Source organism: Vulpes vulpes, chromosome 14, assembly GCF_048418805.1.
Source record: "Vulpes vulpes isolate BD-2025 chromosome 14, VulVul3, whole genome shotgun sequence".
NCBI lineage: Eukaryota > Metazoa > Chordata > Mammalia > Carnivora > Canidae > Vulpes > Vulpes vulpes.
This window is the reverse complement of record NC_132793.1, coordinates 108,992,764-109,006,163: the sequence shown is the minus strand read 5'-3', so window position 1 is coordinate 109,006,163 and position 13,400 is coordinate 108,992,764. Positions and strand designations below refer to the sequence as shown.

The 13,400-nt window shown below is 63.5% G+C and overlaps 1 protein-coding gene across 2 annotated transcripts; it reads left to right on the top strand.

Annotated features, from left to right (window-relative positions):
* Positions 1-1,844: 1,844 nt before the first annotated feature.
* Positions 1,845-10,182, top strand: HGFAC (HGF activator). 2 transcript variants are annotated; one of them, XM_072737634.1, is made up of 14 exons: positions 1,845-2,061; positions 2,642-2,822; positions 2,974-3,070; positions 3,335-3,414; positions 4,097-4,219; positions 4,327-4,458; positions 4,590-4,700; positions 4,797-4,971; positions 5,172-5,266; positions 5,993-6,248; positions 8,096-8,235; positions 8,713-8,853; positions 8,932-9,080; positions 9,916-10,182. In XM_072737634.1, exons 1-14 carry the CDS (start codon positions 1,951-1,953, stop codon positions 10,096-10,098), a joined length of 1,974 nt encoding a protein of 657 aa, XP_072593735.1. In that variant the 5' UTR covers positions 1,845-1,950; the 3' UTR covers positions 10,099-10,182. The 2 variants fall into 2 exon arrangements, with proteins under 2 accessions (XP_072593735.1, XP_025855041.2); XM_025999256.2 differs by having other exon boundaries at positions 1,846-2,061; positions 5,172-5,257.
* Positions 10,183-13,400: the final 3,218 nt, after the last annotated feature.

Sequence of the window (13,400 nt, the reverse complement as noted above, 5' to 3'; positions counted from 1 at the left end):
CCCCCCCGAGTGTCAGCCTCGTGCTGGGTGCTGGGGTCAGAGACCCTGCCCTCGGGAAGCCATTATTTTGGCCCATGTATCAAGGAGAGGGGTCGAGGAGATGATGGCTGAGGTCAGCGTGGGCAGAGAAGGAAGCCAACCTAACAGGGCTCACAGCCATGGTGCCCTGGAGGGTGAGAGGAAGTGACCCTTCTCGATCAAGGCCCCTGGTCACATCCGCTTTGTGGCATGCCTGACAAGTCAGGGCAGGGTCCCCTTTTGGGGGTGGCCGCCCGTGAGGGCAGGGTTCGGCTGGGAGTCCCCGGCCGCGCGGCTCCCTGTGCTCTCCTGTCTGGGTTCTGGGGGCAGTGGGGACCCTGTGCTCTGCCTCATGTGGGGGATGGGGTGCAGCAGGGCCTGGGCGGGGTTGGGCCCCGAGGCTGCAATTAGTGTGATCACAGAATGGCCGCAGCCTCGGCAAGAGGGGGCATGTCAGGCCATGCTGTGGGGCAGGGCCACCGTGTGCTATCGGTGGAGCAGGTCTGGTCAGCCTCCTGTCAGGGCTGATGAGCAGAACCCCAACATCGAGTAGCTGAGCGCTGAGGGACCCCGTGCTGGGAGGGGCCTAACCTGCAAGTACTGGGCCAGGCCACTGAAGTGGTTCCAGATGCTTCTAGGGAGCCACCCCCAGTGAGCAGTGCTTTGGGTGGGGCCTTGGGAGGTGTTGGAAGGGGGGCACCCATCACCTACTGCACCCAGGACCCATCGTGTCTCCTGGCACCCACCATGCTCCCCTACCTGCACCCATGGTGTCCCCCATACCACACTTGATGCTCAGGCCCCTCCCCAACCCTGCACCCACCACGGACCAAGCTAGGTGGCCCCAGTTTCCATTCTCCTTTCTTTTGCACAGATGGCAAAACAAGGGCCTAGAGAGAGAGTGGTGTTGGGGATGGGGTGTGCAGTGAGGTAGCTGCAGAGCCAGGCTGATCCCTTGACCAAAGTGAGGGCCAGCCTGTGGACAGCTGAGCTAATTCATGGGGAACCCTGGCAGCTCTGCCCGCAGCCCCCAATCATGCATTCCGGGACCCGTGGAGTTGGGGGTGGGCCTACTGTAATTGTGTCCTGACTCCAGGTCACAGATGGAAAGAGCATGCAGACCTGGGCAGGACTCTAAGCCAGGTTTCTGTGGCCCTTGGTGGGCCTGGGTGCCTGGGTGCCTGGCTGGGGCTCTTCTGGGGACCAGAGCTACCCAGAGACAGCGGGTCCCGGCCAGGGCTCAGGGTGGAGCGTGGGCAGCCCTGGACAGAGGTTGTCCAAGCTGTGAGGGGGGATGCCCAGGGCTGAGGGGGTCCGGGGGGGGGGAGGCGTCCTGGAGGAGATGCCCAAGGGAGTCCTCCCAGGGAGGAGGGGACATTCCTGGGCAACCTGCTGACTTAGGGCAGGTGGACTGGCAGCTCTGGTACTGCCCACCTCCCCAGCTGTACGCCCATGAGGGTGCCCACCCCAGGCTTATCCTGGGAGCAGCAGGGAAAGCACACCCTCCCCTGTGCCTGGCCTTTTCTGGCTATGGGGCTAGCACCCACCTTCCAGGCCTAGGAGGCTCAGCATTCTTAGCCACTCAGGTTACCAATAGTTCACAGAGAGATAGTGGCCAGCCCTGTGGAGAGGTGGGGGCCGGAAGCTGGGGCCAGGAGTCCAAGCCCCCACTGGCTGTGTGTCCTGGGAGACTTCCTGGAGATGGCTTCTAAGATGAGACCTGAGGATGTTGTCAGGTCCAAGGCCCGTGTGGCTGATGCCAGAGGGAGACACCTGGACCAGGCGGGGTGAGCTGGGCAGCAGACATGGGGACATGTGGGCCCGGCACTGGAGGCGGCCAGAGTTAATCATTTCCAGGCGGCCTTGACCTCCCCCTGCCCTGGTGGCTGTTCTGGCCTCCTGCTGCCCCCTCACGCCAGCCCAGGAGGAGCCATGGGGCGCTGGGCCTGGGGTCCCAGCCTTTGCCCCCTGCCGGGAATGGCCCTGCTCCTGCTCCTGCTGCTGCTGCTGGTGCCTTACGGGGCTCAGCCCCAGGCTGGTGGGGTGAGCACTGACCCCATGGCGCTGTGACCATGGGCTCCCTGTGCCCACTCTGGGGTGGGGGCCCGGGGCCAGGGAGGGCTGTGGAGTAGGAGGGGGACCCAACATGGTGAAAGCTAGCTTCCTGGCCTTTGGTGGGGAGGTGGGGGTGCTGTGCTGGCCTGGGGGACAAGAGGCTTGGGGGTCTGACCTGGGCCCCCACTCGGGGGCATGAGGGCCACTCCCCTCCCTTTGGGCTGCTCTTAGGTCCCATTGTTTGGGTGGCGGGGGTACCTCTGAGGGCCTCAGCTGCTCTCGTCCACCCTAAGAACAGATCACCAGGATTTGAGCTAGAAGGCAGGGGTGCCCCAGCCTGGGCAGACACGCAGCCCAACCTATCTAACCCTGTGGGCTCGGCAGGAGGCCTTGGGACAGCCAGTGGCTAGAGGCCCCTGGGTTTCCACTCTAAGACCTATGGGCCCCGGTATGGAAACTGAGGCTGGGGACTGTGACCAGCCCAGCCAGTGGGGCCTGAGCATGAGGGGGGGGCCCGTCCCACCCTGATGTGATGGTGTCACATCACAGCCCTCTTGGCTCCTCCTAGAAACTTACAGAACCCCCAGAACCTAACGCCACAGTGACCCCTGGGACCCCCATGATCCCTGTAACCTCGGTGACCCCTAGGACCCCAGCCACGAGTGCTCCAGAGGCACAGGGACCCCGTGGTAGGGGGCTCACCCCCCTGCCCAGGGCAGCTCCCTCCAGCGGCAGCACTGGGGACCCAGGTGGGTCAGGAGAGCTTCCTGGAGGCGGTGGGCTACACCTGGATGGGCGGGTGGGGAGGAACGCAGGCGGCTGCTGGGAGCGGGGTGTGCAATGTGGGGTCAAGAGGTGCCCAGCGTGGGAGCCCCTTGACCCTTCTCACCCCTCCTGCAGTGCTCACAGTGGATGGGCAGCCCTGCAGGTTCCCCTTCCGCTATGGCGGCCGCATGCTCCACGCCTGCACTTCAGAAGGAAGCGCCCACAGGAAGTGGTGGGTCCCGGGCTGGGGCAAGGCCCGCAAGCACAGACCATCGGCCTCCCCTCCTCCAGGTCCCCACGGTCCCTTGTCCACCCTGGAGACCCTCCTGCCCTCTGCCCTCCCTACTCCAGCCTGAGCCTGGTATACTACAGGGAATGTGGGGGTGGACGTGACGAGGGCAGAGCTCCAGAGCCATCAGCAGTCGAGGTGCCCTGCGAGAGTCGGGCCGGGTGGGCAGGTCTCTGGTATGGGCCCCACCTGATTCATCACCCCCAGGTGTGCCACCACTCACAACTATGACCGCGACAGGGCCTGGGGCTACTGTGTGCAGGCTCCGGTGTCCAGGGAGGGCCCAGGTGGGTGCTCGGGGGAGGGGGGGAATGTGCTGGATGGGGGAGGGGTGTGTGCTGGGGGGCATTGAGCCCAGGCTAGGAGCCAGCTGGGCCTGGGGCAGGAGCGAGTCTAAGGGAGCACTTATGGGAGTGGGAGCCAAGGGGACAGGGGTCCCTGCTTGGAGTGCAGGAGGGGACTTTGGGGTTGACCCTACACACTGCAGCCCTGGGGGCCCCCTCCCAGGCAGGACCCTGCCCTCTCCTGGAGCCACGGGGCTGCCTGGGTCATTGCTGGGGCCAAGGCGCCCCCTGGTGGTCAGGCTGGGCCCTGTAGCTGCATGGGAAGAGCCCTGGACAGAGATGAGGGCCCGCAGAGTGAGATGTGGACAGCTCTACCTACTGAGGGTCCCAGGGAACACAGGAGGGAACCGTGCTCCCCGATGGGGACAGGGCTTCCGGGGTGTCTGGTACCAAGCCAGAGGCCTGCTTGCCCAGGGTCTGAGTGCTGGGCAGGGGGTGCTGGGAGGAGAAGGAAGGCCTGTACCCCTCCCTAGGACACATGCACCCCAAGGAAACCAGAAGGGGCAGCTTGAAGGCAGCAGGTCTGATGGAGGCTCCGCAGGGCCTCGACAAGCAGACAGGACTTGGGGGAGACATGCCGGTGGGCCGGGCTCTCTCACACCTGCCCCCTTCTGGATATCCCCAGCTGTCCTGGACTCCTGTGCCTCTAGCCCCTGCCTCAACGGGGGCTCATGCTCCCACACCCAGGACCCCGGGTCCTACCACTGCACCTGCCCTATGGCCTTCACAGGCAGGAACTGCGACACAGGTGAGCAGGGCAGCTGGGGCTCCTGGGGCCGGGCTGGGGCCTGGGAACAGGGGCACGGGAGACACCTGCCCCAGTGCAGCGGTACACAGGGCACTTGTGACCCCCAGAAAAATGCTTTGATGAGACACGCTATGAGTACCTGGAGGCAGGCGATCGCTGGGCCCGAGTGAGCCAGGGCCAAGTGGAACAGTGTGAGTGTGCTGGGGGCCAGATCCGCTGCGAGGGCACCCGCCACACAGGTAGGCCATGGCCAGGGGAGGGCTTCTTGGGGTCCCCCAGCCACAGGCAGCAGGTTGAAAGGCCCCGACCCCACTCTCCTACGGCTGACACCCTCAAAGCCTGAGGCCTAGCTTCTGAGCCCTCTCCCCAGCTTGCCTGAGCAGTCCATGCCTGAACGGGGGCACCTGCCACCTGATCGTGGCCACTGGGACCACCGTGTGCTCCTGCCCGCCGGGCCACGCTGGGCGACTCTGCAACATTGGTGAGTGGGTCAGCCTCTGGGCCCTGGGCCCTGGGGCCGGTGTCAAGGTGGACGCAGTGTTGGACGCAGCCTCACTGCGCACCACACTGCCCACAGTGCCCAGCCAGCGCTGCTTCGTGGGGAATGGCACCGAGTATCGAGGCGTGGCCAGCACGGCGGCCTCGGGGCTCAGCTGTCTGGCCTGGAACTCTGACCTGCTCTACCAGGAGCTGCACGTGGATTCGGTGGGCGCCGCGGCCCTGCTCGGCCTGGGCCCCCACGCCTACTGCCGGTCAGCACTGGCTGGGCCTACCCCAGGCCACCTCACCCAATGTGGGCAGGGTCTGTCCTGGGGCCAGAGGTCAAGGCCACTATGTCCATCTGCAGCAAAACGAATGAAACGCTGCTGGGGGGGCGGGTATCAGGAGTGCTGCCCCGCTGGGTTCTCCCCTTCCCCCCACCCCGGCCCACCCTCCTCTCCCTGCGCTCCAGGAACCCTGACAAGGACGAGAGGCCCTGGTGCTACGTGGTCAAGGACAGTGCGCTCTCCTGGGAGTACTGCCGCCTGGCCGCCTGCGGTGCGCAAAGTGTGCATCAGGGGACGGCGCTGTCCCCACTCCCATGGGGGTCCCTGCACTTCTCCCTGGGCCCTCCCTGCTCCATCCATGCCTGGCCTCCCCTCTTTGGAGGACCACTGCTCCATCTGAAAGATGAGGAAACAGGCTCACTGAGGCAGGGCTAATGCAAGGGCATGCAATGCCTTGGCACCAGGGGTCAGAGCAGGCTAGCCAGTCACCAGGTCTTCTGGGGGGCTCCCACCCAGCCTGAGCACAGCCTGATGGTTCCCAGAGGCAGGAAAGTGCTGGTTAGGGGTGAGTAATGGGGGTGGGAGGTCCAGCAGGTACCCCTGGAGTTGGACCCTGTGAGTGGCCAGCTCCACGAGGCCAGCCAGCCCTCTGGCCCTGGTGCCCCCTGGGCCACCTGACCAGCCGGGACTCTGAGGTCCCAGGTTGCTGAGAGGGACAGGAACATCTGCCAGGTATGCCACACCACCTGCGTTCCCACAAAGCCTTGTGATTGATTGGGTCTCGTTCTCCCCATTGTACAGAAGAGGAACCGGGCTCAGAGTAGACCGTGTGCCTGTGAGGGCAGAGCTGGGGCCGAGCCCTGGGTCCTTTGCCAGAGGAGCTGCCTGGGGTGGGGCAGAAGCCGGGTGAACCGCCTGGGGGCTTGAGGATGGCAGCCAGGGCCCCTTCTGGGTGGGGGTGTGCAGAAGGGGCCCTGGAGGTTGACCCAGTGACTTGTGCTCCCAGAATCCCTGGCCAGAATTCCATCTCTGACCACTGCGGTCCTGCTGAGCCAGGCTGAGCCTGCCCCAGTGGGGCGCCAGACCTGTGGCAAGAGGCACAAGAAAAGGACCTTCCTACGGCCACGCATCATCGGTGGTTCATCTTCTCTGCCTGGCTCCCACCCCTGGCTGGCCGCCATCTATATCGGAGACAGCTTCTGTGCAGGGAGTCTTGTCCACACCTGCTGGGTGGTGTCCGCAGCGCACTGCTTTTCCAATAGGTGAGGGGCTCTCCCTACCACCTCCACGGCATGGTTCAACTCATCCACTGGTCTGCCTCCCACCTCCTCCCGCCCACCTGGCCATACACCCACCATCCACTCCACATCTCTGTGTCTGTCCCCTGACACCCTCTGCCTCCCCTCTAACTGCTCACCCATGCCCCACCCACCCCCCATCACCATCCTCCCACCCACCCAATCTGCCTGTCCTCACACTCTACAAGCCGGCTATCACCTGTGTCCCTACATGTCCCCACCTACCCATATAACCCTCATCCTTGGTCCCTCATTTTCCTGTCGCCCCACTGACCATGGAGGGGCTCAGTGTTCAGCCTGGCGCTGGGCCTGGAAGCAGCAGAGACCAGCCCCACCCCTGCCCCGGGTCACCTTCCAATCCCTGCCCCAGGAGCCCACCAGTCCTGCTCTGGGGCGGGGCAGGGGGGCTCTCAGAGGAGCCATAGGGAAGGGTGATGGGCAGGACCTCGTCTGAGAAGATCCCACCCCTCCCAGACCCCAGACTGCCCAGGTGGGGGTGTCCCCTCCTCCCCCTAAGCAGGCCCTGCCCACTCAGCGAGCTGAGCTTTCTGTGGGAAGTCAGGCTTGGTCTGGCAGTTAAGGGAGTGGGAGTCCGGGATGCAAGGCCCACCACCACGCACCCAGAAGGCCAGCCTCTCCTCCACTGTGATGGGCACAGGGTTCCCTGTCTGGGGTCCAGTGGGAGAGGATAGGCCTGACGGTGGCATCCCAGGGATCAGAGGCTGGGGTTTTGGCAGCGTGAGAGTCTGGCCTTGAGCCTCCGTTGGTCACCCAGGGACCACAGCATGGGTGGGGGCAGTGGGTACCAGGCCTGCCCTGTGCGGAGCCAAGACCTGTAGCAGGCTCCCCACGGGGCCTGGGAAATGGGACCTTTGAGGCCTCCCCAGTACAGAGATGGGTGGGGGCTTAAGAGGCTGGGGGAGGGGGCAGGCACCCAGTCCTCACGTCCAGGGCGGGGCTGGGGGGTCAGGCAGGGGTGCTAGAGGTGAACAGGTGGACTCCCCGGTGGCCCCCCAGGAGGGGCATGGGGCGCCCTGCCCTGCCCCACACTCAGACAGCCTTTCAGCCAGCCGGTCCTCCCCCTGTCCCTGGAGTGTGCTGGCCGTCCCCCTGAGAGCCACCTGAGCGAGACCCACGAGTTGCCAGCTCTGGGCCTGGCTTTGGGCTGCTCACTATGTCCAGAGGCCAGGCACCAACCCCACTGTGTGCTGAGCTGGCTGGTGCCCATGGGGGTAGCAGCCCATTCTCCAGAAGGCCCTCAGGCCTGGGAGGTCCCATTGTGGCCTGGAGCTGGAATCCAGGGAAGGAGGGCCAAGCCAGGGTGGGCTTCTGTTGAGACCCAGGGTGGGGATGGGGGCTGGGGCGGCCCAAGTCTTGTACCCAGCAGGCATGAGGGGCTGTCTGTGGGGGACCGGGCTACATAGTTGCTGGGTCAGGCCCGCCAGGCAGGGCTAGGGTCTCCACCCACTCAGGCCCCAATCAGCCAGGACCCCACCTGCATGAGGCCCCCAGAGGTGACTAAAGGGGAGCATTAGAGATGGCACTGGCCAGGACTGTGCGTGGGGCCATAGCCCACCACTCCCTGCCCCCTGCCCAGGCCTCTCCCCAGGGCTGCAGGGGGCCTGCGCAGCCTTGCAGCCTTGCCCTCCTGGGGCTATCTCCTATCTCCGAGAAGCTAGAGCCACTGCCAGGAAAGTGGGGGGCGAGGGGAGGAGTCTGAGGGTGGGACCTGGGGGTGGGGCTGGGGAGGACTTGAGGTGGGGGGCCTGAGGAGCGGGCCCAGTCCTGCCTCCACCAGCCTCCCTGCACAGCCCCCGCAGGGAAAGTGTCTTAGTGGTCCTAGGCCAACACTTCTTCAACCAAACAACGGATGTAACACAGACGTTTGGCATCGAGAAGTATATCCCGTACCCCATGTACTCAGTGTTCAACCCCAGTGACCATGACCTGGGTAAGGCTTAGACATGTTGGGGTGCCACAGGGCCAGGGATGTGTGTACACTTTGCACACTCCAGGCCGGAGCCAGGAGAGAGGCTGTGTGTCTGTGTGTGGGGTGGGTAGGCACCAGGCAGAGAGGGGAGGGGAGGGATGGGGAAGGAGAGATAGAGGGGTGAGGGAGAGGGGAAGGGAGGGAAGGGGCAGGAGGAGGGGAGAAGGGAAGGGGTGGGAGAGGGGAGGGGAGGGGAGGGGAGGGGAGGAGCAGGAAAGGAGAGATAGAGGTGTGGGGGAGGGGAGGGGAGGAGAGTCTAGTGCAGGGCAGCAAGGGAACCTGGTAAGGCTGAGTGGCGCCCTGTGAGGAAGACCTGGCTGGCCAGTCCTGCTCCGACCTGGGTCTCCCAGGCCACAGCCCCTCTGTCCCTGGCGGCCACTCTCTGTCCAGCAGGGATCCCCATGCCCTGGGCTGACCTCTGCTCTCTCTCTTGCCCAGTCTTGATCCGGCTGAAGAAGAAGGGGGACCGCTGTGCCATCCGCTCCCAGTTTGTCCAGCCCATCTGCCTGCCTGAGCCCAGCAGCCCCTTCCCCGCTGGGCACAAGTGCCAGATTGCTGGCTGGGGCCACCAGGATGAGAGTGAGTCTGGTGGGGGTGCCGGGCCCAGGGCGGTGGTCACGGGGAGCCTTGCCCAGCCTGAGAGCACCTTGTCTGCAGATGTGAGTGGCTACTCCAGCTCCCTGCGGGAGGCGCTGGTCCCCCTGGTCGCAGACCACAAGTGCAGCAGCCCCGAGGTGTACGGAGCAGACATTAGCCCCAACATGCTGTGCGCAGGTTACTTCGACTGCAAGTCCGATGCCTGCCAGGTAAGCCAGGGCTGTCCCAGGTCTCAAGACCACCTGCCCCCCCCCCTTCTGGGGGCTCAGGCCTACGAGGGATCGTGACCCTCATGGTCAGCCAGGGAGCCAGGGCAGGGAGTGCCCCTGCTAGTCGGCGGTCTACACCCCCAGGATGGGCACCCACATATTCCAGAGGCCATCCTGGCCACTGCCACCAAACTCCCCTGGCAGAGGAGAGGACTCCCTCTCACATGATGGGAAGACTGGGGCCCAGGGAGGTCCTGTAACTCTTCCAAGGTCACACAACTCAGAAGTGGCAAGGGGATTTGACACTGGACTACATGATACAACAAACACTTTGCGGGGGGGTGGGGAGTCAGGGATGGCTTTCTGGAGGAGGGGGCATTTGCATTTATTTTGAGGGGTGAATAGGAGTTTGCCCGGCAGCTGGGGAGATTAGCCTGGGACATGAGGACCACCTGGTCCACGTAGGGTGTGTGCCAGTGGGTGGCTTGGGGAGCCAGATTGAGGAGCACATTCCTGGTCACGGAGCTGAGAGGAATCCACGGCATAGCTTCAGTAACTGGAGTGAATGGTCAGACGCTGGTGTCTAGGAGGCAGGGGAAAAAGTGGGGTAGCTCTTTTCCTCAGCAATACCTTGGTCATCTGTCCCCAGGCTGTCAGGAAGTCTGCCTTGGGAGTTCCCGGGGAGTCCTCATGGTGGGGGGTGTGCACTGAGACCCTTCTGGGGACATTTTCAAGGCCAGGGTGAGGGAGGCGGAGCAGGAGTGGGTGGTAGAGTGTTCCTGGGCTATGGGGGAGCTGAGCCAGCGCCTGGCTCTGACCAGCAGCTCTGCCACAGGGGGACTCAGGCGGGCCCCTGGCCTGTGAGAAGAACGGCGTGGCCTACCTGTACGGCATCATCAGTTGGGGTGACGGCTGTGGGAGGCTTAACAAACCTGGCGTCTATACCCGTGTAGCCAAGTACGTGGACTGGATCAAAGACCGGATATGGCCCTCTAAACGCCCTTTGGATCCCTCCTGAGACAGCACCCATCCTTGGGTGGGGCATCCTGCCTCTGCCTTCCCACCATTCCTAGATTCCTAATAATAAAGATGCTTCCAAGAACCCGGTTGACTCAGCCCCAACCTCTGTACCCGCTCCTCCCACCCCCACCACCTACCAGGACCCAGTCCACAGGGCCCCAAGCCTCTGTGCCTGCCCCCTGCTACCCACAAGGCCCCTGGCCCACATTTGTAGATGGTGTGGCCAGGGGTGCCAGGGCCAGTTCCCCACCTTCCCTTTCTCAGTGGAGAAGGCAGCCTGCACCCCCATAGGGAGGGTCTGGCCCCAAGGCTCAGGGGTCAGGATAGGGCACCTAGTCTGGACTCTCTCCAGAGCCCCAGCTGTGGTGAACTTACTCCCCTAGGCCCCTTACCCCCACCCTGGGCAGCTGGGGCTGGAGCCCAGGCACCCTGGCAGGGTCTGAGTCCAGCAGCACATGGACCATGAGGACTTAAGCAGGTTGTTTGGAAATAGCTATGGGCCCTCGTCTTGCTTCAGGAAGGCACCCTGACCCAGCATGGCTTCCTAGAAGAAGGCCAGAGAGTCCCTCTCAAAGAAACCAGCAGGCCCAGGTGTCCGGGGAGTCGAGGGCAGTGGCCACTACTGGCGTGTATGTCCCAGAGCCATGCTGCTGCAGCCAGCTGCCCAGCACACGTGGGGGGTGGAGTCCTAGATGCCTTCGAGAGCCCAGGAGTGGGCACAGGGAGCAGCAGCTGCAAAGGCCCTGGGGCAGCAGGGTGTGGTTTAATGAATCCAAATAAGGAACTCTGGCTGGATGCCAGAGAAGGCAGGGATGGAGGTGTGGGAGGGGGGCGCTGCGTGAGGTACTGGGTATGCCCCAGGGAGCCCTGATGGGGCTTCAGCAGGGTGGACTTGTGCAGCCAGGAAGAGAGGCCTGGGCGTGTGGGAGCGGGCAGAGAGGTGCCATAGATAGCTCCCCGTGCCCAGCAGTGGGCGCCTTGGGGAGCTGGGAGGCTGGTCTCAGGGAGAGGCCTGAGACGGCCCCACATTCAGTGCATCCAGACCCACACCCACCCATCCCATTCTAGGAGGGGGACCTCCTCCAACAGCTGCCTGGAGGGTGGGGGTCCTCTGCACAGTCTCCACCCACCTTCCTGCTCCTCCTCCACCCCAAGGCCCCCTTCTCTCCTGTCATCTCCACAGCCCCCTCTCTCTGAGGTGACAGGCCAAGGCTTTCTCTATGTCACTGTCCCCCCACCTCGGAGCCCCCACCAATCCCTGCAGTCGGACCCCACCTGCCTCCAGCCCCTCTTCTGTCCCGCTCTGCCTCCCCCACCCCCAGTCTGTGTTCTGGCCACTCTGGCCTCCTGTCCATGCAACCGACCAGAGCCCTTGCTCACACTGTTCCCACTGCTTCTGGAATGTTCTCTCCCATACCGCCCCTCCCCCCTTCACTTGGCGGGGTCCAGGCCACTCCTGGAGGCCGTCCCATGAGGCCAGTCTAGCGGGGTCCCCTCCTGGTCATTCTCTCCATTGGCACACATGCACATGGCACAGGGAACATGGGCTTTGCCTGTGCCTCAGCTCTCAGCCCGCCTCAGCCCGACTACGTCCGGAAACCGGCCCCGTAGAGCTAGAGCAAGGGCAGCTCTCTCCCCTCCCCTCCCAGGGGGAGTCTGGCGCTCTGCCGCTCTGCAGCTCGGCGACATGGGACTGCCGGCTGCATCTGTTCCCTGTGCAGGAGAGGACGACCACCCGGAGCCCCCTCCCTGGGGTTCTTGCACTAAGCTTTGGGCGGAGGCTCCCCTTCTGCTGGGACAGAGCCCCATCCTGGGGAGGACAGGCAGGTGAGGCAGGTGTGCAGGGTGACCTTGGTGGGCAGTCCCCGTGCCCTGGAGCTGGCTGAGGGCCTCTGGGGCCACCCGGGGTTGGTGCCACTGCCACAGGAGCGCCAGGGCAGAGTGGCTCCCGGCAGCCCCACCCTGACCGCTGGGCCTGCTCCCCCGTGGCTGTGGGGCTGGTAAAGGGGTGGCTGCCTGGCACCAAGCCCACCTTCATGCCTGGAGTAAGCCCGGCATCTGCCTTCTGCCTCTGGGTTTATCTCTGCTTTCTCCACCCTGAGCTCTGCCCCAGGAGGCTGATCTCCACGGACAGCATCAAAGGGCCCCTGTGCCCTTGGGTTCTTTAGGACATCGGGGAACCTCCGCAGCAGGTCAGGGAAGGGAGGAGGTGCGACTGGGATACTGGTTTCCCTGGCTCCCTCCGTTTGGGGTCATCTCCCTGGAATAGGTGAAACTGTGTCCTCCTAAAATTCAAATGTTCAAGTCCTAACTCCCAGGACCTGAGAATGTGATCTTATTTGGAGGGAGGGGCGTTACGGAGGTGATCAAGTGGAGATGAGGTCGCTTGGGTGCCCTGATCCACTAGGACTGTGTCCCTAGAAGGAGGGGAAATGTGGACACAGACAGGCACGGCACGTGGCAGGGCTGCAGGGGAACATGGCCATCGGCAAGCCAAGGGCAGAGGCCTGGGACAGGTGGTTGTCAGTCTCAGGAGTCCACCCTGCCCACATCTGGGTCTCAGCCCTTGGTCTCCAGGATACATTCCAGTCTGAGCTGCTGTGTTCTGGCTCCCACGTCCCTTCCCTGAGGTCACCGCTCCTCCCACGATGGGAAAGTCTCTCTCCTTCGGGGTTCGGTGACCTCTCCCTCGGGCCTAGAGGTATAACCACTCCTCCTGCCCAGCCTGGGGGCCCCATCTTATCCCCAGGGGCTCTGCTCCAAGACCACCTCTCTGAATTGTCCTGATATTATGTCCCTGTTGGGCCCCTGGCTGACCCACGCTCTCTTACTTTGTACAAGCTTTTTAGGATCTGCTTGTGTTTTGTTCAGGGTTTTACATTTATGTTTCTGACTGAGGTTGGCCTTTCTTGCACTCTGTGAATGAGTTCAAGAGTATCCCTACTATTCCCTAGAGGACTCTGTATTACGCTGGGATGACCTGTCTTTGCAAGTTCAGTAGAACCCTCTATAAAATTCCCTGGGCCTGGTGTTTTCTTTCTAGGACAGCATTTAACAACTGGGTGGGTTCCTGAATAGTCATCGGACTCGACGAGAATTCTGTGTCTTCTGGGGCTGGTCCTGGGAAGTTGCACTTTTATGGATGATCTGAGCTTTCACAGTGGGCTGTGCACAGAGGTGCTGACGGCATTTCCCACCACTTCACGCCAGACATGCCAGCGTCCCCACATTCTGCCAGAGACCACTGCCTCGGGCCTCTGGGGCTGCTGTGGAGAGCCTACTTGCACCGGTGGTTCTTTC

Excerpts from the sequence above, each read along its gene's own strand:
- HGFAC (XM_072737634.1), top strand. The coding sequence starts at position 1,951 with ATGGGGCGCTGGGCCTGGGGTCCCAGCCTTTGCCCCCTGCCGGGAATG. Across the intron at positions 5,267-5,992 it reads GGCCGCCTGCGGTGCGCAAA|AATCCCTGGCCAGAATTCCA; the intron begins GTGTGCATCAGG and ends TTGTGCTCCCAG. Across the intron at positions 8,854-8,931 it reads CTGGGGCCACCAGGATGAGA|ATGTGAGTGGCTACTCCAGC; the intron begins GTGAGTCTGGTG and ends CCTTGTCTGCAG.